General features: G+C 48.7%; 1 protein-coding gene across 1 annotated transcript in view; it reads left to right on the top strand.

Moving 5' to 3' along the window:
• The window catches only part of Sh3pxd2b (SH3 and PX domains 2B), a 66,657-nt gene extending 44,918 nt beyond the window's left edge, over positions 1-21,739 (top strand). The window contains exons 8-12 of the mRNA XM_013509338.1: positions 1,867-1,984; positions 5,441-5,667; positions 7,840-7,889; positions 9,238-9,363; positions 17,713-21,739. Of these exons, the coding sequence (XP_013364792.1) occupies positions 1,867-1,984; positions 5,441-5,667; positions 7,840-7,889; positions 9,238-9,363; positions 17,713-19,254 (2,063 nt within the window). The 3' untranslated portion in view covers positions 19,255-21,739. The remainder of the gene's footprint in view (positions 1-1,866; positions 1,985-5,440; positions 5,668-7,839; positions 7,890-9,237; positions 9,364-17,712) is intronic.
• The last annotated feature ends 497 nt before the right edge of the window (positions 21,740-22,236 follow it).

The following is a 22,236-nucleotide window of genomic DNA, read 5'->3' as shown; positions in this document are numbered from 1 at the left end:
CACTCCATCTCCTGCTTTGTTGGCACCATTATCGCCTAGTGACAACAGTTCCCAGGCACTTTCCATGGACATCCAGCAAAGAGACAACTTCAGTACAAGCCCCAGGATCGGTTCTGACTGACCCACCCAGGTCTCATGGCATCCCTGAACCAATTATAGTGGCCGGATTTTCAGCACTGTGGCTGGGCCAGAATAATACCCCTGCCCCCTCCCTCCTGACACCTCCCTTCAGGAAGGAGGGGCTCACTCTCCCCTAGCCACACTGATAGAGCCTGGTAGGACCTCTAGTGGGTAGGCAGGTGGCAGCCAGGCAGGCAGATTGGCAGGCGCCCATGATGCAGTCTTTAAGGCTTCCATCCTGAGCTTAGGCTAGGTCGCTGAGCAGCCCTCAGACCCCAGACAGAGCCTCTTGGGTACTAGGGAATATCTGGGGCGCATAGGAGTACAGGGCCTGTAGGACTGTCTGTACTTAGACTGGGATCCAAGCAGCACCCCTTCCTACCTAGACCAAACAACTTCTGTACATCCACAGGGTTGAACTACCGTTTTCATGGGTCACAGCCCAGCACCCCACCCCACAGCTTCCGTGAGGAAGGAACAGCTGACTCCACTGAACACAGGATATGTGCCTCGAGTCAGCACTGCCCCCACAGAGCAGGTCAGCAGGCCAGATCAATAAATAAATAAACGCCCTGGGTGCTTCCACCTCCCTCTGCAGCAGCTGGCAGGCCACAGAGTCCACAGAGTATTTGCCCAAAGAGTCTGCACCAACATTCTAACTGGGCACCAGACCGCAGCTGCCTTGAGCTCACCCAGGAGCTGAAATGGAGCAGAGCAGAGCAGCCCGCTCCTCTTCTTGCTGAGATCCCTGGGATACGCATCTGTTTTTCTCCAGTTCAGCAGCCAGAGCTGATGCCATTGAGGGTAGGAGCTGTTCCCTTGCCTGCGTGGCCATGAGCAGCCCGCCCTGCGAGCTCCCGCCCCTGAGAAACTATGGGAAGACACCACTGGGGGCAGCGCTTGGAGAGGCACATGGAGCCGTAAGGATAGCCCCATGGCTTCTGGGCCAGGGAGATCCCAGGGAGTGGAGTGGAAGGCACCCCACTCACACTGAGAAGTGAAACCTCAAGCATGTCTGGATCCAGGGGCTTCGATCAGTTACCAGCTAGGCAGTGAGAATTGCTGCTGTCGCCTTGGTGATGATTTCAGCTTGAAATCATCCACTGCCAATAGTCAGTTTATCTCTGAACTCTGAGTCTCTGCCAGGGAGAACTGGCAAGGAGCCCCAAAGAGTTTAACCCCTCTGAGTGAGCAAGCTGACTCCCCCCAGGCCTTCGGGACTTGTTCCTTTACTGAACAGAGACTAATTCTCCAGTTACTAAATCTTCCAGGCACATGCCCGGTGCTAGACATAGAGGAATGAAAGGGACAGACAAATTCCTGTCTTCATGGAGCTCATATTCTACCAGAGGAAGCAGGCATGAAACACAATAAACAAGGAAATGTTATGTTGTGCTAGAAGGTAGTCCCCCGAGTGGCATGGGTGAGTATTTAACCTGAATAAGGGGGATAAGGTCCCTGTGAGTCCGGCTATTGCATAAGGTGGTCAAGGATAGCAAAGTTGAAGCTCCAGCTTGAGGGAAGTAGGGGTGATGTGATACAAGGTGTTCCAGAGGTGCTGGGACCGCCCTTTATCCCGTATCCTATTGCTGCTGACGCAAAGTGCTCCAGAGCTATGTAGGGACCAGGGGGTGGGGTGCATGGGACTCTGTGGAGGAGATCTCCCCTCCTCATCACACAGATCACAACAAGCATCCTGGGACTCTTCACATCTGTTTCTCATCCCAGCACTCTTTGTCCCTGCAGAGGAGAAGTACACAGTCATCTACCCATACACGGCTCGGGACCAGGATGAAATGAACCTGGAGAGAGGGGCCATAGTGGAGGTCATCCAGAAAAACCTGGAAGGCTGGTGGAAGATCAGGTAATCACTGCAGCCTCCTGCAGCTATAGCTGGGTGAGTTTCAGTTCATACAGGCTCCAGCTTCACAGAGGTCTGTAAGGGACAGCATATGGATGAGGTTTCTCTGCCTGTGCCATAAAAGATACTTCTCCTCTGTGTTGTTTGGCTTCCCTTCCTACCCACGGCCCTCTCTAAAAGTCCATAATAAGCAAAACCTTCTCCAAACACCGAAGCATAGACAGCAGGAGCCCTGTTAAGCAAGACTGGTCTCATGTTTTCTTCCAGATGTGTCTTGGGATGAGTAACTCAGGGTTGAGGCTGCCCCATGGAGTAATGACGCACTGTGACCTTATCAGAGACTGGTGTGATTCTCACACACCATCCCGAGGCTGCTCATTTCCCCAGTATGACAAAGCACCTAGCAAGGCACGGTAGTTTACACCACACATGCAAAAGTCAGACTCGGGATCCACTACAGAGTAGGGTGGGGAGAGATGCAGTGTGTTGGAGGGATGCACGGGGAACTTGAGGGCACAAAGAGAAGCTCTGGGGGTCAGGAAGGCTTCCAGGGCTGGGCGCCTCAGATCAGAAATCTGAAGGAATGATACTCATTGCTAGGGAACCTGTATTGAACCCATACAGTCATGGGTCAGTGATGTCCTTTCAGGTAATGACAGGAGACATGTGCTGTGGTGCTCCCATAAAACTACATGGAGCTTGAAAATTCTAGGCCCTAGTGACATCGTGGCTGTTGTAGCACAGCACATTGCTCGTTTGCTTGCGGTGATGCTCGTATGAACAGACCTACTGTGCTGCCAATCGTGTAACAGTAGTGTAAGCCAGGTGTGGTGGCACATGCCTGTTCCAGCACTCTAGGAGGCTGAGGCAGGAGGAATGCAAGTTTGAACCAGCCTATGCAACTTGACAGCTTAACAAGATCTTTTGGCAAAATAAAAATGAGTTGGAGGATGTAGCTCAGTGCAGAGGACTTGGACTTGGTCACCCTCTGAAAAAGTGTCTGTAAAACAGTGTGCCCTGTCTTGTTGGCAGCAACCTCATATACCCAGTATTCATACTACTTGATTCCGTTGTTTCATTGTATGGTTGATTTAGTTTTGTATGTGCTGTGTATGTACATGTGTGTCACACACAGCTTGGGTGCATCGTCAGCTGTGTCACCTAGGTTTGTGTAAGCACACTCTGATACTTGCGCAATGATGCAGTTGCCTAACAGTGCACCTTCAGAAAGCATTCCATTGTGAAGTAACGCATGATTGTTCTGTTGTCTTGCTGCGTAACAAATTGTTCAGGAGCTTGGCAACGCTGGAGTTCAGGTGGCTTGATGGGACTCAGGATTTCTCATGAGGTCGTGGTCAGGGTGTCAGTGGTGACTGCGCTCAGTTGAAGGTTCAGTGGAAGTTGCAGAGTTGAACCTACACCTTCTTCACCCCCGAGCCCACCCACTGTCTACCGTGTGTCCTCAGACAGTAGCCAGTCTCACACTGAGAGTGTGGACAGTGTAGAGCCTGACATACTCCAATGAGGACAAAATTCATTCCCTCATGAAGGATATTTAAGATTGGTAGACACTAACTTATAAATTTGCCTTCAGTTGTAAAGGACCTGTTTTTCATTGAAACTGGAGTCTATTTAGCACTTAACGTGATTTTCTGTAAAAGATTTGGCCCTGGCGTGTGCTGTCTCCAGTGAGTTCTATTCAACTTTCCCCAAAGGTGTGAGCACCTGTTTTGTGCGGTGCTGGCAAATGTTTAACAACCAGCTTTCAGGGAGAAGGATGTTCTGACTTGTGATCTTTGCCAGCTTTCCTGGTCTAAACACTTCCACTAGGGGCAGTTTCACGCTATCAGTATGATGTCACTAAACACAGAGTTCAAAAGATGTACCCTGTGGACCGTCACCAGCCAGTGCAGGTTAGCTCCAGCACACCTCTCTAGTCCAGACCCCTCTGGTCACTGAGTTCTGTTGTGCAGAAAATTAAGCGATGGTTACACTCACTGATTTCTGTTTTGGAGGACAGTGAGCTGGTCTGGTAGCATCCTGGTCATTTCACAGTTCAGTGACAGCCAGCCCTGGGCCTGCTTCACTGCTATGTGATGAGTGTTTAATTTTAACCAGCGCCCATGGAGCCAGCCCTGCTAGTGCCAAGCTTTCCACCAGGAGCTGGGGCTGTTGGGATGAAGCAGCGAATACAGGGTCACTTGGTCTGAGTCCATTTTGCCAGAGACTTGCTTTTAATCTTGGGCAAGGTTCTTGACATCTCTTTGTCTCGGTCTTCTTGTCTTTAAAAGATCACCATAAGGGTTGTGTCCCTATCTGAAGTGCTTGGAACCAGGAGTGTTTTCGATTTTGAGGTGCGAAGGGCCAGTGCATGCCAGGCTGTGCGAGCAGAGCTCCTCACACGTTATTCCTCTTCAGATTGTGAATATTTGCTTACACGTAATGAGAAATCTTGGGGATAGAACCCAAGCTAGACACAAAATTCATTTACTTTGCATACACACCTTATAGGCTGAAAGTAATTTTATGCAGTATTTTTAACACTTGTGTTATTCACGCAGCCTGTCACATGAGGTCAGGTGTGGAATTTCTCATCATTTGTTGTTCAAAAAGGTTCAGATGTTGAAGCATTTTGGATTTCAGATTCTCAGATTAGGGTTGCTCAACCCACAGGGCCTGCCTCCCAGGTCCAGGTTTGGCTGCGTTAACACCGGTAACTGTGAAGTGCCCAGCGCAGAACCAGCGCAGAGCGAGTGCCCACCATGTGCTGGTTTCCATTGTCATCACTGTTGCCATCACCACAGTGACTCTAGGGCAACAGCACTGTGAGCTTTGCAACCGCTCACTCTCTGCCACTCCCATTGGCAGCTTGTTCCCTTGGACTTTTATTCTTTGTTCAGCTCACTGGCACCAAGGCCACTGACACAGAGATGTGCCAGCCGCTTTCCTTAACCCCAGGCACTCACTTTCTAGCTGGTGGACACGACGGCCACCGGCAGGTGTCATCTTGTATTGGAGGTGCTGGCGCTGCAGTGTGCACAGGAGATGCGGGGGTGCCGTGGAGGTCAGAAGAGGCTGGAGGCAGGAATGACATTGAGCAGAGCCAAGGAAGAGAGCAGGTGCTCACCAGGAAGGAAGGGAAGGATCACCAGGAGCAGGGAGACAATAGGGGTGAATGGTGATGGTGCACTTGAGGGACCGGGAGCTGGATCGGGTGGCTGGGATGTCATGGTTGATATGAGAGAGGCAAACAGAGACCAGGTTTGAAAAGCCTAGAGTGCCGTGCTGGGGGCTCAGCCATCATCAGAAGGCAGTGAGCTGTGTACCAGACTCTGTTCCTGGGTGGTTCGGCCCCCCTGCTCCTGCTGTCTGGGACCTAAAGTAGGATTCTTGGTAGAAGCGTGGTTTCCTCCCATGAGCCTAGCAGACCTCTGTGACCAGCATGCTTCCTCTTCCCAGGTACCAGGGCAAAGAAGGCTGGGCCCCTGCCTCCTACCTAAAGAAGAGCAGCGGGGAGCCCTTACCCCCGAAGCTGGGCCCTGGCTTATCTGCCCACTCGGGTGCCCTTGACCTGGATGGTGTTGCCCGGCAGCAGAATGCAGTGGGCAGGGAGAAGGAGCTGCTCAACAACCAAAGGGACGGCCGGTTTGAAGGCCGCGCAGTGCACGATGGTGACATTAAACAAAGTAAGTGACATCTGTCCAAGCTGCTGATGGCCGAAGGCCCAGTGCATGCCAGGCTGTGTGAGCAGAGCTCCTCACATTGTTCCACTTCCTTGCATCGGCCCTGCTGCCTGCCCTCGCATAGATAGAGGCTTCGATCCCCGGGGTTACTTAGCCCACACTGTTCAGCCAGCAAGATAGAGAACGTGAGTCTACGCACTGCTTCCCTTCCCTAGATTGAGTTTGTTCTCTTGTCATGATGGAAAGGCACCTACTGTGTGCCAAGAATCTTCTCATTAGTCTCACTGACTCATAGCAAGCTTTGAGGGACCTTATTGCTTCGGAGGTACGGGTGAGGTGGTAAGTCCAGGGCCACCCAGCTGGTAAATGGTGGGGCCAGGAGTTGAGCCCAGGCAGTACCTGCACCCTGTCCACTCTCACACATGGCCTCATTTCTGAGCCGAGGGAAGACAAACTTGACCCTATATTGGTAGTTCTTTTCATCTCGCTTTCCAAAGCCTCTTTGTATGCATTTTATCACTTTATCACTGTTCCGCACACACCTGTGAGCTGTTATTATCTGCATTGTACCCCAGGCACTGGCCTCAGGCACAGGGCCCTTGATCCCCACCTGGTCATGTGAGGCAGGAGGAATCAGTTTGTTGCAAAAGGATTCCAACTCCCAAAAGAGAGATGGTCACTGCCCATGGCTGGGCTTCTCCTAGCTGTTTTTTGCCAGGTGGCAGTGAAGTTCTTGAGTCATTAAAGCCTCATATTCTCTGCTTAGTTCCCCTGAGAAAACACTGATGCTATTTTCCCATAAATCACACCACGGGTTTTGGCTAGTCCCCAAGGGTCTTTAATTCTAACCTACTGTAGTCAAGAGCATCGGAGGATTCCTGTTAACACAAGAGAATCAAATGAAAAGTTCACGTACTAAAACACATACTTCCTCCCCCAACACATGTGCATATGCCCCAATAACTGCTTCAGATGATCTACATATTTGTTTCAGTTTCATAAAACTGCCCATTGTATGTTCAGAGCTGATACAACTTGCAGTCAAGGTCTTGACACTTTGTGTCTTTCTTGTGTTGCCTTCACCTGCCTATTCACTACGCCTCACCACTGGCCCAGACAGTGTAACTCGGACAGGAAAAGGCAGTGGAGTCCACATCTCCGAAGCTGCATGTTTTCTTTCTCTGGCATTACATTGCACATAGCAGTACTTAGCTGTAAGAACATCTGGGAAATGTAGTGTCTGTATGGGCAGCCAAGTATCCTGGCCCAAATTCCTTTGCTGTTTATTTTAATAGTAGACAAGAAATTGGCATTTGAAGGATTGCCGGTCTCCTCTACAACCTAGCTTCCAAGTTAGCCTGTGGTAGGGCCAGAGATATAGCTCAGAGGCATAAGCACCTACCTGGCAAGCCCAAGGTCCTGAGTTCAATTCTCGGTACAAAACAAAAAAAAAAAAACAAGTTAGCCTGTGGTTAGGACCCATGTGGTGTGGACCCGTGGTAACCCAGTTCTAGCAGTATGTAGATAACCTAGTCAGCATTCCTCCTTTAGCCAGGAGCCTTGGGCTACTCAAAGCCATCCTTCCCTGTCTCTGAGACCCACAGCTAGGGCAGCCCAACTCCAGAGGAAAAATCCCTGAAGTTGCCAGCCTATGTCTGTTTGATCCCATGTGTTTATGTGTTGTTTAGTTGGAGCTTGTTCTTGAGCGCAAAACCAGGCACAGTAAAATGTATTGCATGCCTGTGACTTGCTGAGAACTTCACACCTGCCATCCCTCTCCACAGAAGAGGGCCTTGTGCCTCACAGTCATCTGATCGATTTGTCCTCTGCCAGAAGTCTGGAGCCTCGGAGTTGGGTTGGGGTCCATTTCTGTGTGATTCTGAAACCTATGCCTTTTGTCCTTACGAGAAAGCTTTCCCTCGCTCGAGGACTGGGCACCATCCTCTTTGTGCCTGCATAGGAAAGATTGAGAGCAGGTCCTAAGCCAAGCGCGCACAGCTCCTTCCTGCCCAGACTTTGCTTGTAGGAAAGGCTACAGCGGTGAGCTGTCTCCTGGGCAGAGGTTCTGCCCCATCCTCTGTGGGAGAGGCAAGGCTTTTCCTGGCATATGTCCACATCGGGAATTTTATGTGTAGAACTCTGCATATGAATGAAATAAATCTCTTTTCTCTATAGGATCACCCAAGATGAGGCAGAGACCCCCTCCGCGCCGGGATATGACCATTGTAAGTGGACCCTTACCACTGGCGAGCTGGCCCCTGACCTGAGCACTATCAGGAATGCCCACTGGCCCCCAAGTGCCCTTGACCTTTCCAAAGATGCTCTTTCCTGTTCATGCAGCATCCTTGTGATGCCGGCTGTATGACAGCCAGTCCCATTAACGGGGACACACGGGTCTAGGCTGGTGAAATGCCTTACTCACATCCCAGAGAGTATTTGTGGTATTTAGGCCTCGTGACCTCTCTCTGCTTCCTGAGCCCACTTCTCTTAGATCAGTTTTCTCAAGTAAGATGCCCCAATGTGCAAGTTTGGATGAGACACAAATATCATTTATGGTGTCATTTATACTATCCTCCCTTTTTAAATTCTCTAGGCACCTTTGTAACCAACATAGGTCAAGCATCTCTAATCCAAAATTCCAAAATCTAAAATGCTCCAAAATCCAAAGCTTTCTGAGCAACATTGAGACACCATAAATGGAAAATTCACACCTGACCTCAAGTGACAGGTTGCACGCTATGTATATGTGGAATATAAATGAATTTCATGCTTAAACTGGGGACCCATCCCCAAGATATCTCAATATGTGTATATACAGCTATGTAAAATCCCAACACTTCTGGTCCAAAGTACTTCAGATAAAGGTTATTCAACCTCTACTTGAAAAAACAGGACTTTTTTTCTTTTCTTTACTTTTTTTTCTTTTTTTTTTTTTTGTCTGCTATTTATTGAGCACCTGTTAGGTGCCATGCAGTGTGCACCAGGTGCCCTGCATTAACGTATTTAATACTTGTTATGAGCCAGACACGGTGGCACACACCTATAATCCCACCACTCGGGAGGCTGAGGCAGGAAGATTGTCATGAGTTTGAGGACAGCCTGGGCTATATAGTGAGCTCAAGGCCAGCCTAAACTATACAGTGAGACCCTGTCTCAAAAAAAAAAAAAAAATACTTGCAGCAAGCACACTGGCTTGATACTGTTGTCGCACCCATTCTATAGGAGATAAAACTCAGCTCTTGAGAGGGAGGTGATTTGTCCCAGGTCACGCCATCTCTATATTTCCAGTCAGATAGATGTGATACACAAATCAGTGTTATTTCCACATCCCTAACTGCCCCTTAAATTCAGACATTAAAGTCCTGCCCTGTATTTTCAAAATGCAGCCAATTATCCCATGTTTCTCATCTCTAAAGTTGAAGGATATCTTCTAGAAGGTGATGGTCAGGTCCTCTTTGTTTTTAACTGGTAGAGTCTAAATAGGCCCACCAGCACCCTCTCTGTGGTGATTGTATGCCACAGTCCCCTGACTCACATCCCGGTAATGGTTAGCCCTGGTTTTAATTACCCCAGCCTCGAGGTCTCAACCTGCCGAAGCCTCCCGTCCCGCCGCAGGTAGAGGAAGAGTATTACACCATCGCTGAGTTCCAGACCACCATCCCGGATGGCATCAGCTTCCAGGCCGGCCTGAAGGTTGAGGTGAGCGCGTGTGCTATCCCCGTCTGCTTGTCATTCCCGATGACAGGCATCACCCCTCTCCTCTCACCTACTGCATTTGAAAGCGAGGGTGGGGAGAAGTCAACAGCTTTACTGAGATGCAGTTCACATAACAAGCAGTTTTATCCATTCAAAGTATAAAATAGTTCAGTGGTTTCTTATATTCATAGAGTTGCACAACCAGTACAACTGTCTAATTCCAGAACAAAAGAAACCCCTGACCCACTAGCAGTCCCTCCCATTTCCCCTCAGCCCTGCTCCAAACCCTTCTGCCCCTCTAGATTTGCCCACTTGGGACTTGGGATATAAGCGGAATTATACACTGTGTGGTTCTTTGAGATTGGACTCTATCCTTTTTTTTTTTTTTAATCACCTCCTCCCTCCTATCTTTCTTCTTTTCTTCCCGTTCCCTCTGCTTATCTGCTGTGATCCCTGGATTAGGCTCAACATAAATCCTTGTTCCTCCTGCATTTCTCTTTTCTGTTTTCATGAGGTTAAAGCTGTTAGGTGTTTCCCATGCTCTCAAGAAAGCCTGTACGTAATTGGATGCCCACAGGGACTGGGGATTAGAAACCTTTGGAGAAGGTGGCTCTTGCATTTGCAGAGCAGGTGAGCCAGTCATGGATGCCCCACCTCTACCGTATCGTGTGTGCAGGAACCAGACGCTGCCTACCATCCGGGGAGCCAAAGACTTAATGTGTTCCTCTCTGCAGCAAATACAGTCTGCCCTCCATGTCTTCAGGTTTTGCATCTGGGGACCCAACTAACCACAGATAGAAGATATTTGAGAAAAAACTGTATACTGAATATACCAGATACAGCAACTGTTTACATAGCATTTGTACTGTCTTAGGTATTACAGTGTAAGTAAGCCAGAGATGATGTAAAGTAGCAGGAGGTTGTATGTAGGTTATATGTAAATATGACACAATTTTAGAGACTTGAGCATCCATGGATTCTGGTATCCATGGGGTTCTAGAACCAGTTCCCCACAGATACCAAGGGATGACAGTATTCATGGAGTGCCTACTGTGGATATGTGTGCAAGGTGCTGTTTTTAGACTCTGAAGAGCACTTAGCTAACATGCACAAGCCATGGCCCTATCCTCTCCTCTGTCTTCTAAAGAACACAGTTCCAGTGCGTGACAGCGTAGGACCATGGGTACCACTGATCCACCCACCCAGAACACTTCCTTGGGGGTCCTTTTTCCCCTCCCCTCCCCTCCTTTCCGTCCCTTTCCTTCCCCTCCCCTTCTCCTAGATTGCTAGTGGCACCAGCCCATACTGTATCTAGCCTGGACTTCCTGTACACAGCACCCAAAAAGTTAACTTGGCATCCTCTGGCCACAGGGTGCTCAGAGCCCATGAACTCTCCTCTGACTCTGCTTCCAGTAGCATTAAGAAGGATCCAGCAGCAGAAGAAGGATCAGCTGCCAGACAGACAAAACAGAAGTCCCTGGGTCCTAATATTTTACCTCCTTTACTGTGCACCCTCCCACCCCTCCTTTCAGCTCTACTTGATAGCATCAAGTGTACTGCCCCATTCTATGGGTGAGGAAACAGACAAAAATAAAGGTACAATAGCTGTATGCCCAGAAGTTTTCATTTGTAGAGCTGGTGGTAGAATTCATGCTTCTAGGTTCTAGTGTCAGATTCAGATCCACTCTTAGGCAGGTTTTCTATCATGGTAAAAGTCCAGCTGTTTGCAAGACTTGCTTCCAATTCAGCAGACCCCCATCACCACTCTGCGGTGCCTTTCGCAGTCACCTTGCAACTAGTACTTTCTTCCTCTTCTGGCTTCCCAGAGCCTCAAACTCCAACTTCAGGGCCTTAATTTGTTGATTGGGTAGGGAAGTGGTTACATAGGTGGGTGGGTGGTTTATTGTCTATCTAGAATATAAACTCTTTGGGACTAGAAATTTTGTCTCTGTTTTTCACAGTAGTAGCTCTAGCACCAAGCCTGGCTTATAGAAGATTCTTGGTAAACATTTGTGGAATTAATATGCTCATCTCACTGGGTTATGGGCCCCTGAGGACAGGAGCTGCTTAAGTAAAGTCGTACAGGAAGACATCCCACCCGCCTCCCAGCTGCTCCCTATCTGTGTCTAAACCCTGCTTCTCTGTCAGGTCTCAGTGCAAACTCATATTTGTGTAGCTTCCTTGGCTGGGGGGTTTCTTTTGGATTTATGTGTCTTCTAACAAGATGAGAATAAGAACCATAACGGTTCACATTTATTAAGCACTGTTTTCTATTTTCTGATGTTAATAACAAAATGTAGAATTTTCTACTTCTGGCATCATCTTGGCACTCAGAAAGTTTCATATTTTGGATGAAGCATTTTAGGTTTTGAGGTTTGGGATGTTCACACTGTACATCCTGATCTGAGGCGAAGCACATACGAGTTTCCTTTATATGTTCAGGAGTTGACCCTCCCACTGCTGCTCTTTAGCCTTATTTGCACTGCGTCCTGAGCCCACTGGTGAAGCTGACCCTTACTGACCTCTCCTACTCTCTCTGGCAGGAATGACCTTCCATTAACCCAGCTTCCAGTCTTCTCCTTGCCTACTCATAGAAGGTTCTCAAGGCTGTGTTTTGAACTAAACTTGACATAGCAAAATCAAACTCCAAATCCCTGCCTCCTCCAAGAAGCCTGCCCGGATTTGCACTGGCTTCCCTTTCCTCCCCTGCATTGGCTTCCATGGATTCATACTTAACTTTGTGTGCTTAAATAAGGAGAGCGTCCACTTTTATATACAATTTCTTGGCAATATGGAAATTAGTGTTATTCTCCCCTCTTCAATGACTGAGTTTTGAACACCAAGTTTAAAGTAATCTTTCCTCAGCACTTTGAATCTATTGTTCGAATCACTCTTTTTTTTGAGATTTTTGTTTTGTTTTCATTCTCTTCTTGCAGCTAGTTTGCTAGTAACACTGCTGTCCACCCGATTCTTATTCAGAGCATCATTTCTCAGATTCCCTCAGGAATAACTATTATCTTTAAAAGACTGAAATTTCACTAATGTGTGCCTGGGTATGCAGTGGTTTATTTTTATCCTGCTTAACAGGGGGTGGGCCTTTACAATCAAAGGACTCAGGAAGTTGTCCCAGAAACTTACCCACTTTTGCTTTTTTCATTCATTCATTTATCAGTGCTGGGGCTAGAACCCTCGGCCTTATGCTAGGCAAGTGCCATTTATCACTGGGCTAAACCTCCAGTCCCCACTTTGCTTCTATATATATTGACTACCTTCACTCTTCTTGGACTTTCCTTCTGGAACTACTATTAAGTTGATAGAGGAACTTCTGACTCTATTTTCCAATGTCTATTAATTTTTATGAACTGTTTTTGTATCATCTGCCTTCATCCTTTTGTGCTGTTTGGTGTTTGCTTGTTTTGCAGTGGGAATTGAACTCAGGACCTTCACCCTTCAACTGAGCTACATCCCCATACCATTTTATTTTTTATTTTGAGGCAGAATCTCACTTAGTCACTAGGGTTCCCACATGGACTTAAACTTTCAATCCTCCTGCCTCAGTCTTCCAGAGGGCTGGGATTACAGGCATGTGCCACCAGCCTGGCTTTTGTGCTGCATTCTTGAAACATTCTGTTCTTAGAGTTCATTAATTTGCTCTTCAACTATTCAGTCTGCTGCTTATTTTATTTCATCAATTATAATTTACATTTCTAAGAGCTCTTATTCTTTTCATAGTTACTTTTCTTGTTTCACTATGTCTTTTATGAACTTGACGCCCTCCTGTATTTCTCTAAGGATATTATTATCTCTCTTTCCTCATTTGTGAGTTCTTTGCAATGTTGTTGGTATTTATTTCAGTTCTTTCCGTGGTGTTAGTACTGTACAGGATAAGGCGTCAGATAGTCAAACAACCCCTGGAAGTACACATGAGGAACTGGTCACCTCTCTTTAGCTTCAGTACCTGTTCCAGCACTTCTGAGCCAGCCACTGAGTAGTGTCATCTGTCTGTAACCCAGGGTTGCAAATTAATTGTTTCTACCTGTAAGCAATCCCCTACTCCACTCCACTTGCCTTACCCTGGGGTAAAGGGCTGAGAGAGGGTCAGCGAGCCTGCTGCTTCTGCTGTTAACCAATTACTCCCCTGTCTGTGGCCCCTGAGTGCCCCTTCCCTAAGCTCTGGCATTCTGAAGTCTCCCATCTTTTGCATCAAAATTCCCACAGCAGTTCTGGGCTGCAGCCCCTCTGCCAGAAACAGTGAGGAATCACTATGAAGATGCCTCACATTCCTGGCCCACCAGCTTCTGCTCTTCCTCCTCCTGAGGTTGGCTTTGATTCATTAATTTCTTACCCTGGATTTGTTGCAGAAAGAGGAAACTGCTGTTCGCACAGTCTCCTGTTTTAAAACAAGAAGTGAAGTCCAAATTGTACCTTATAAAGGGGCTTCTTCCCAGAGAGCTGGAAACATTATAAAAGCTTCTTATTTAAGTCACAGCCTTAGCCAGGCACAGTAGTACACACCTACAACACCAGCTACTCAGGAAGCTGAGAGGCAGGAAGATCACAAGTTTGAGACCAGCCCAGGCAACTTAGTACCACCCTGTCTCAAAATAAATAATAAATAAAAAAACCTAGAGATGTAGCTCAGTGTTCCCTGGGTTCAGTTCCTAATACTGGGGGGGAAGAATTGTAGCCTTGAGGGCCTGGGGGTGTAGTTCAGTGGTAGAGCCCTTGCCTAGCATACAAAGGCTCAGGTTCCATCCCTAACACCACAAGAAAAAATAAAACAGCCTTTGACAGTGGGTTTCCAGCAGCTTCTACTAACAGACATCATTGTTTGAGCATGCTGGCAAACTGAACACTTGCCAATAAGCACTGCCACTTTCTGGCTCAGAATGTTCAGAAGTCTTCCCCAGCCCCTCAGGATGTCATGAACAGTATGCTGAAGTGCAGGCAGACACAGTAGGCCGCAGGGACTGCGGGAGTCCCTGGCACTTTCCAGAGGTGTTAAGGTGGCCCCTTCTGGGCCCACTGACACTTCACGGAGAACCATTCTCCTTGTTTCTTTCTGGCCTTTCTCCCTTGTTTTTGCTAAAGCTGATCCAGTGTAAAGCTCACATACCTGACTTTCTCTTCTTTACAGTTTTCTTCACTTTCTTTGCTTTACAGTTCTGTGATGTCAGCAGAGGCTCTGCCAGTAGGGACCTGAGGGACTTAATGAAGCAAATACTTGCCAACTGAAGTTTTTGGCTTAATTGTGTGTTCCTTCCTTTTAACAAATTCCATATGCTCTGTTTTCCCCTTCTCAGCTTTTCCTTCCTGGTTCATTTTGACATCATCTCAGTCTTCAGAGCTCACGAATGGAACCACAGCCTCCCAGCAGCGGGGCCACCAGGCACACCTTAATTTCTTATCTGGACTACTTACCTTTAAGACATGTTTTGTGATGATGGCAGTGGTGGTGGCAGTGGTGATGTTGACAATGATGTAGGCACCTCTTCTGTGCCAGGTTCCTCGCCTAATTGATAACTGACCTTCACAGAAATCCTGAGAGGTTGCTATTATTAGCTGTGTTATAGATGAGGTACTTGAGCCAGAAAGGTTGGATCAGTTACAGTGGTGCCTCGATTCATGAACTTAATTTGTTCTATGATTTTGGAAAAGATGGCCATGTTTGTGTTTGTGTGTCAAAGACAGCTGCAGTCATATTTGTCACCCAATGCAAACAAAAACAAAATTTTACCAAATGGTTCTGTTTGCAAACCAAACTGTTTTGGTAATTGCCCAGAGATACAGAGCTAGTAAGTGGTGGAGCTGGGATTTGAACTCAGGTCTCTCTGGTTTTAAAGCCTAGGCTCTTTTTTTACCCCTCAGTTTTGTGAACTGCCATTTGCTTAGATTTACCATAGTTCTTGGCCTCTCTCTAGTACACAGAACTCCGATAAGGCATGATTAAGAACACAAATGTCCAGAGCTTTGGCCACAGTCCTTTGCATAGAATGTAAGCTTAATAAATCCTCATTGCTAAACTGACACTGATTATTGCCCTGTTTTCATTCCTTCATGCACATAACTTTGTTAAATTTGTAGATGTGCTGGTGATGACTTGTGTGTCCTGTGTTGCCTTTGCTAGCAGAGCTGCCCAGTGTTACAGGATAGCAATCTCCCTGTGCTGAATAGAATCTTGTGGGATGCACTAAGTGCTGCCAGTCCAGCGCATCCTGCTTTTCTCAGCCACCTCCACCTGAGTTTAACAATGGATCATATTTACCAAATGCTATTGCATGCATTAGCTCTGTGATCATCAGTGAAATCTTGCAAGTGCATATTCTTATCATCATCCCCTTCTGTAGTTGGAATCTAAGGCATGTGGCTTGCGCAGGGCCATTCAAGCAGCAAGCGGAGAACCCAGCATCCTGGTGCTACACGTGTGGCTGCAATCCTTTAGCAGCCAAGCCAAAGAGCACCCAACAGCAGAACTATGCCTGCAGCCCGCTTCAGCAGGTCTCACCACAGGCATGGCTCTGCCCCAAGCAGGTCTTCCATGTAACAGGCAAGGTTGGCAGTGCTTCCCTGTAAGAGGCAAGGTTGGCAGAGAGCTCTGCCTCTGAAGACCATCTGCCTACCTTTGACTCTCTCCTCTGCCCTTAACTTCCTGCATGATGCTCTGCCAATTCCTCAGCTCTCCTGAGACTCAGTTCTGCATTTATAAAATACAGGAAAGTTGTAAGCATCAGTCAGATCTTCTGTGTACGGAACCTGCAGGGGAATTGCAGTGTACTTGCTTGCTGCAGCTGCCATAACAAAATACCACAGTTGGGGTGAATTAAACAGCAGTGATGTGTTTTCTCAAAGTTCTGGAGACTGGAAGTTCAAGATTAAGGTGTTGGGCTGGGTGTGGTGGCACACACCTATAATCCCAGCACTTGGGAGGCTAAGGCAGGAGGATAGAGGTAAGTTTAAGGCCAGCCTAGGCTACATAAGTGAGTTCAAGGGCAGTCTGGAGTACAGAGTGAGACCCTGTCTTAAAAAATGAAGGTATCTGTAGGTTTGGTTTCTCCTGAGGTCTCTCCTCTTGACTTGCAGACCTTCTTGCTGTGTCCTCATCTTGACCACCTCTCTTCTTATAAAGCTACCAGTCATGTTGGATTAGGGTCTACCTTTATGACCCCTTTTAACCTGATTACTTCTTTAAAGGCCCTATCCAGATACAGTGACCTTTGGAAGTACTGGGGGCTAATGCTTCAGAAGCCCCTGAATTTGGAGGGGACACAGTTCAGCCCATAACCTACAGCTTGTTCTCCTTTCACCCCATGGATTCAGCCATATAATACTGAACTAAAAAGAGACATGAAGCAAGATCTTGATAATATGGGTGGTTCGACCCTCCATTCTATTCAGTGGGAGTGGATCCGGGAGAGGGGGTGGAAATAAGAGATGAAAATCTGTTCCACTCCACCAGCGTCAGTTCCTCTATTTGTAAACACTGAGCTAAATGTGATTCCCATGTTCAAATATACACGTTTCACATGCCATGGTCTCTGTAAACTCCAGCCAGCTACTTCATCTGGTGTTCAACCAAAGCAGCCAGGACCAAGGGTCATTTCGGCTCTCTGTGGCTTTTGCTTTGGCCTTCTTTCGAATTGCATGAGATGGTGCTCGTGCCCTGATCTATCTGAGTTGATTTCCAGCTGCACACAGGTCCCTGAAGGCCAACCATGCCTGCTTCCCAGCAGGGAAATAGTTAATGCCCTGACAGGGAGGTGCTGGCCATTGATAGTCAAACGCCCTGCCTGCGGAAGACCCCTTCTGAGACACTGCCTGCATGATCTTTCAAAACGCACTTGGCATTTTCAACCCCAGCAGACGCAGAGCAATAGCTTGCTCATAATTCAACTCTTCTTCCCTTTTCACTTCTTCCACTTCCTTACTTGTACTTCCTAGGACCACCTGTCAAATTTACTACCTGTACCCAAGTCTGTAGCTCAAGGGACAGCTGTCGAAAGAATCCAAAATTGGATAAGAATGCACCAGGAGCAGTGGCACACTGTAGTCGCAGTTGCTCAGGAGGCTGAGGCAAAAGGATTGCATGAGCCCAAAAGTTTGAGGCCAGCTTGGGCAGTTTAGTAAGACCTATCTTTGAAAAAATAGAATCGTACAGGAACCTGTGACCGTGTAAGATGTTCTCATACATAGTAATGCCTCCCAAAATAGTCCACTGTGACCTTGTGGGAGACTCTGCAGAGCACAGAGGCACAGCTTCTAGTGCTTCTGTTGCATTGGAGTTCTCCCAGACCTTTGTGATCTGCTGGTCCTGGCACCAGTCCTGCTAAGTATTTTCCTCTGTCCCCCTCCCAGGTGATTGAGAAGAACTTGAGTGGCTGGTGGTACATTCAGATTGACGATAAGGAAGGGTGGGCTCCAGCAACCTTCATTGACAAGTACAAAAAGACCAGTAATGCCTCAAGACCCAACTTTCTGGCTCCTCTGCCCCACGAGGTGACCCAGCTCCGGCTCAGAGATGCAGCAACAATGGAGAACACTTCAGGCAGTGAGACCGTGGGTCCCTCCCGGCCCCTGCCCAATGCCCCGCATGGTGCCATGGACTCAGGGATGTCATGGCCCAAAGACTGGAAGGGTGGGAAGGAGGCCCTGAGAAAGGCGTCTTCAGACATGTCTGCCTCAGCGGGCTATGAGGAGATCTCAGACCCTGACCTGGAGGAGAAGCCCAGCCTCCCTCCACGGAAAGAATCCATCATCAAGTCAGAAGGAGAGCTGCTAGAGAGGGAGCGGCAGAGGATGGAGCAGCTCCGGGGCTCTTCAGCCAAGCCTCCTGGCATGATTTTGCCAATGATTCCAACCAAACATGCACCAACAGTCCGGGACAACAGGAGGCCCGAGCCCAAACCTGACAAAAGCAAATTGTTCCAACTCAAAAACGACATGGGGCTGGAATGCGGCCACAAAGTGTTGGCCAAGGAAGTAAAGAAGCCCAATCTCCGGCCCATCTCCAAATCCAAAACTGAGCCACCGGAGGACAAGCCAGAAGCTGTTCCCCAGAATCCATTCTTGAAGTCGAAACCTCATGTTAGGCCCAAACCAGCTCCATCTCCCCGGACAGAGCCACCTCAGGGGGAAGACCAAGTGGACATCTGTCACCTCAGGAGTAAGCTCAGGCCTGCCAAGTCCCAAGAGAAATCTTTGTTGGATGCGGACAGCCACCAGGCTGTTGGGGGCCAAGACACAGCCTTCAGCCGAAGTTTCCTCCCAGGGGAGGGACCTGGCCGTGCCCAGGACAGGTCTGCCAGACAGGACGGGCTCAGCCCAAAGGAGACGTCCTGCAGACCCCCTCCAAGGCCAGCCAAGGCCATGGAGGCTGGACCTAAAAATATGCCCGTCCCTCTCCAAGACTCCACCCAGCAGAGACCCGTGGTCCCACCCCGAAGACCACCACCCCCTAAGAAAGCGTCATCATCCTCCAAGCCCCTCCCAGAGCTCAGAGGTCCACCATATGAAGCCAGCGAAAGCAGGGTGGTTCCTGCCGCAGGCCGTGCCCTGCTCGTCCCTCCCAAAGCCAAACCCTTTCTCTCCAACTCTTCTGGGGGCCAAGATGACATGCGAGGCAAAGGCGGGCTAGGGCCGTGGGTAGCTGGCAAGATGGGAGAAAACAAGGAGAAAGCGGCCGCAGCCTCCTTCCCCAGTGCTGATGGCCCAAAGGACTCTTTGTATGTGGCTGTAGCCAATTTTGAAGGAGATGAAGATACCAGCAGCTTCCAGGAAGGGACAGTATTTGAAGTCCGGGAAAAGAACAGCAGTGGCTGGTGGTTCTGCCAGGTCCTTAGCGGTGCCCCTTCCTGGGAAGGCTGGATTCCTTCCAACTATCTCAGGAAGAAGCCATAGCCTCCTGCCTTCCTGCCAGGAAGTCCTGCGGATCCCTGCTGGCTTTCCCCGTGTATTTAATATGTATCCTAATTTATCAGTCTCCATGCAGTTTCAAAGAAGGAAGCTACTGGAGTGCTTCTTTCTTCCCTCCCTGGGTAGAGAGTGAGTGGCTGAGATGTCAGCAGCTCAGGTTGGGGCCTCCCATCGCAGCATTCCTGGAGCTCCGAAACCACAGCCCTTGCCGGATAGAAATCCACCTCAGCATCCCTGCCTTAAGAGAACTCCTTCCTGGTCAGGGCCATTGCCACCCAGCAGCGACACTTCCAGGCCTCCAGATTTAGACCTGTCTCCTGGAGAAATTCCAGACAGGGTCTCTCATTGCTTGGACAAGGCATGATAAGCAGCAGCCCTGCCAGTTCACAACAACTTGCTCTAACTCGTTCATATATCCAAAAGCCAGTGGCTATTTTCGCTGTGTTCAGAATGCCTGGTTTGAGGAAGAACAGTGTCCTGTAGAAGTCAGCTCTGTTGCCAGCCCCCAGGAAAGTGTCCTCTTCCCCAGGGCCTTGGGTCCTCCAGCCTCTGAAGCTCAACTGAGTGCAGCTCCCCCGGGAGTGGGGCTGGTGGAAGTCCGCTTGGCCATCCGGCCTGCCATCTTCTGCCCTGGGACTCTGACTGCTCCGAAGGGGTAGCTCCAGCCCCAGGCATACTACATTTCCCTGATGCAGGGGCCAATCCCTGCAAGGTTTCTAAATGAGAATTCCTACTCCCACTGGGGACATTTCCTTCTTGTCTACCTAGAACAAAAGTCTCCAAGTCTGTCTGGCCTTTCACAAGGCGCACCCCTTGGCTGAGTAGTTAGTAGATGCCAAACCGCATACTTGGCAGTTTGCATTTGTGTTTTAACCCTCATGACCACCCTCCCCTTTGATATTGTACCCATTTATCAGTGAGGAAACTCGGCTCCATGCCCCTAAGGACACACTAGCTGGGAAGAGGAGGAGAGAGGATCTGAATGCCTGTGCTCTTCCCCCTGTAAGAGGCAAACTCTCAGGGAAGTGTTGGAAGCTGGCTGGGTACCAGGAGCAGATGGCCATGTAGCTTCCCTGGGTGGACAAGGGGGCACTTGTGGCTGCTCCCACACCACCTTCCCTCTCAACCCCTGTGGCATATATTCAGGTCTGCCTTGGACCCACAACAACTGCTTCTCCAGGGCAGGGAAGCCCCAGGATCCTGGTAGTTGGCCCAGAGCCCTGTTCCCTGTCCGCATGCTGATGTCCCCTAGGAGACAGTGCAAAGCTGTGTTGTCCCCTAGGCGATAGTGCAAAGCTCTGTTGTTAAAGGACCAGCAATTGGGTCTCTACCAAACAAAATATAGCAAGCGGTATGCCAGTAAGGAGACAGGCGCCCAAAGGAGCCAAGCAGACTCCTCCGTACCTGCCTGCTGTGGCCCCCTCCTCCTTTCTGGCATATCTACGGTAGTTGATATGTGCACTCTCCCTGGGAGAAACCTAGGGCAGCCCTTGTACCCTTTCGGCAGATAACGGTTAAGTGAAATCTAAAGAGCTAGAATCGGGACCTGAGGTTCTAGCTTGCAGCCCAAAGCTCGTACCTGTGAATTAGCTGCCAGGAGATGAGATTAGAAGCCCTTCATCCACTGACCCTGCAGAAGAGGAGGGAACCCGATCCCACTCTGTCCTGCCTGCCTCAGGGATCTCCCATTCACAGCGTTCATCTGCTACGATGCATTTGACACCACAAAGCCAGCTTGCCTGGGGTTGTTTGCATCTACCTGCAGTGCCAAAGACTTTGTGCAAAAAGCCCTCTTGTGCACACACTGCCCCTAGTCCCTACCATATGCCACACAGACTCTGGCTGCTTGCACAGAAGGAGGTTTCTCTGGTGCAACTGTAGCATCTTTAGTACCTTCCTTCTTTGCTCAGCCTGTAAGATCTATACCCCAGGGAGTTTGGGACAAGCCTGAGGTGCTTCTTGCAAGATACCTTGCCCCTTGACCCATACCCAGGACCTTGGAGAAAGGTGGCATTGAGGAGAAGGAAACTGGGAGAAGGGGACCCACCTCTTCAAGGTCCCCCTACTTGGAAGGAGGCCCCATTGCATGGTTTTCCTGAATTTTTGACCCACTTTTGCTTAAATATCCTTTGTGAAGCTGTTTTGCAGGGTTTGATTAACTTTTAAGGGACAAAACTACTTGGGTATTATGTGTCTATGATTTGATTTTGGCTTTCAGTGACTTTTTAAGTATTGTGTGCACACCTACTATATATGGTGGCGCTGGGTAGACCAGAGTGTGATGGCTCCATCCCTGGTGTCACGAGCTGTGAGTTGTATCTGCCAACACTGCTGAAGACGTGTCTTTTGCCTTGCCTCCTTCCACCAGGTCAGCCTGCTCTGACTTCCTGTGGACAGACATTTCTCTGCAAATGGAAAAAGAATTTGGTTTTTTCACTGCTATTATTATGCTAATGTGAACTATAGATACGCATTCCTCCTGTTCACTGTTCTTTCCTGCACTCACACTGATTACCTTAGGACTAGGCAACTGGAAGTTCTAGGCCTTGATGGCCAGTGACTCTCCTAGCTGTTGTTGCCTAGGAACTTAAGTTTACCACATCCAGAACCATGGTTACTAGTCTAGGAGCGATTGATGGAGCATAAGCAAAACTCTGGAGTTAGGGTCGTGGAAGAGGTCCTGGGCCATTATAATGTCCATACCAAGCACCAGGCAGGTCACTGACACTTAAACATGCTCCCTCCTTAATACTCATGACAACCTTGTGGGATGAGTAGTATTGAACCTGATGTGTAGTAAGAAATTGAGATGCAGTGAGTGAAGTCACATACCCATCTTTATCCAGATAGTGGCCACGCTGGGACTCAAATCCAGTTGGTTTTCTCCCTTGTGTTCATTATTTTCTGCCACTATCAGCAGTGAAATGTGCATAGAGTTTGCAGGGAACGAAGTGAATTTAGGTGTCA

The sequence above is a fragment of the Chinchilla lanigera genome, unplaced genomic scaffold, assembly GCF_000276665.1.
Source record: "Chinchilla lanigera isolate Chin_1 unplaced genomic scaffold, ChiLan1.0 scaffold00007, whole genome shotgun sequence".
Classification (NCBI taxonomy): Eukaryota; Metazoa; Chordata; class Mammalia; order Rodentia; family Chinchillidae; genus Chinchilla; species Chinchilla lanigera.
This window is presented reverse-complemented; position numbering and strand designations above follow the sequence as displayed.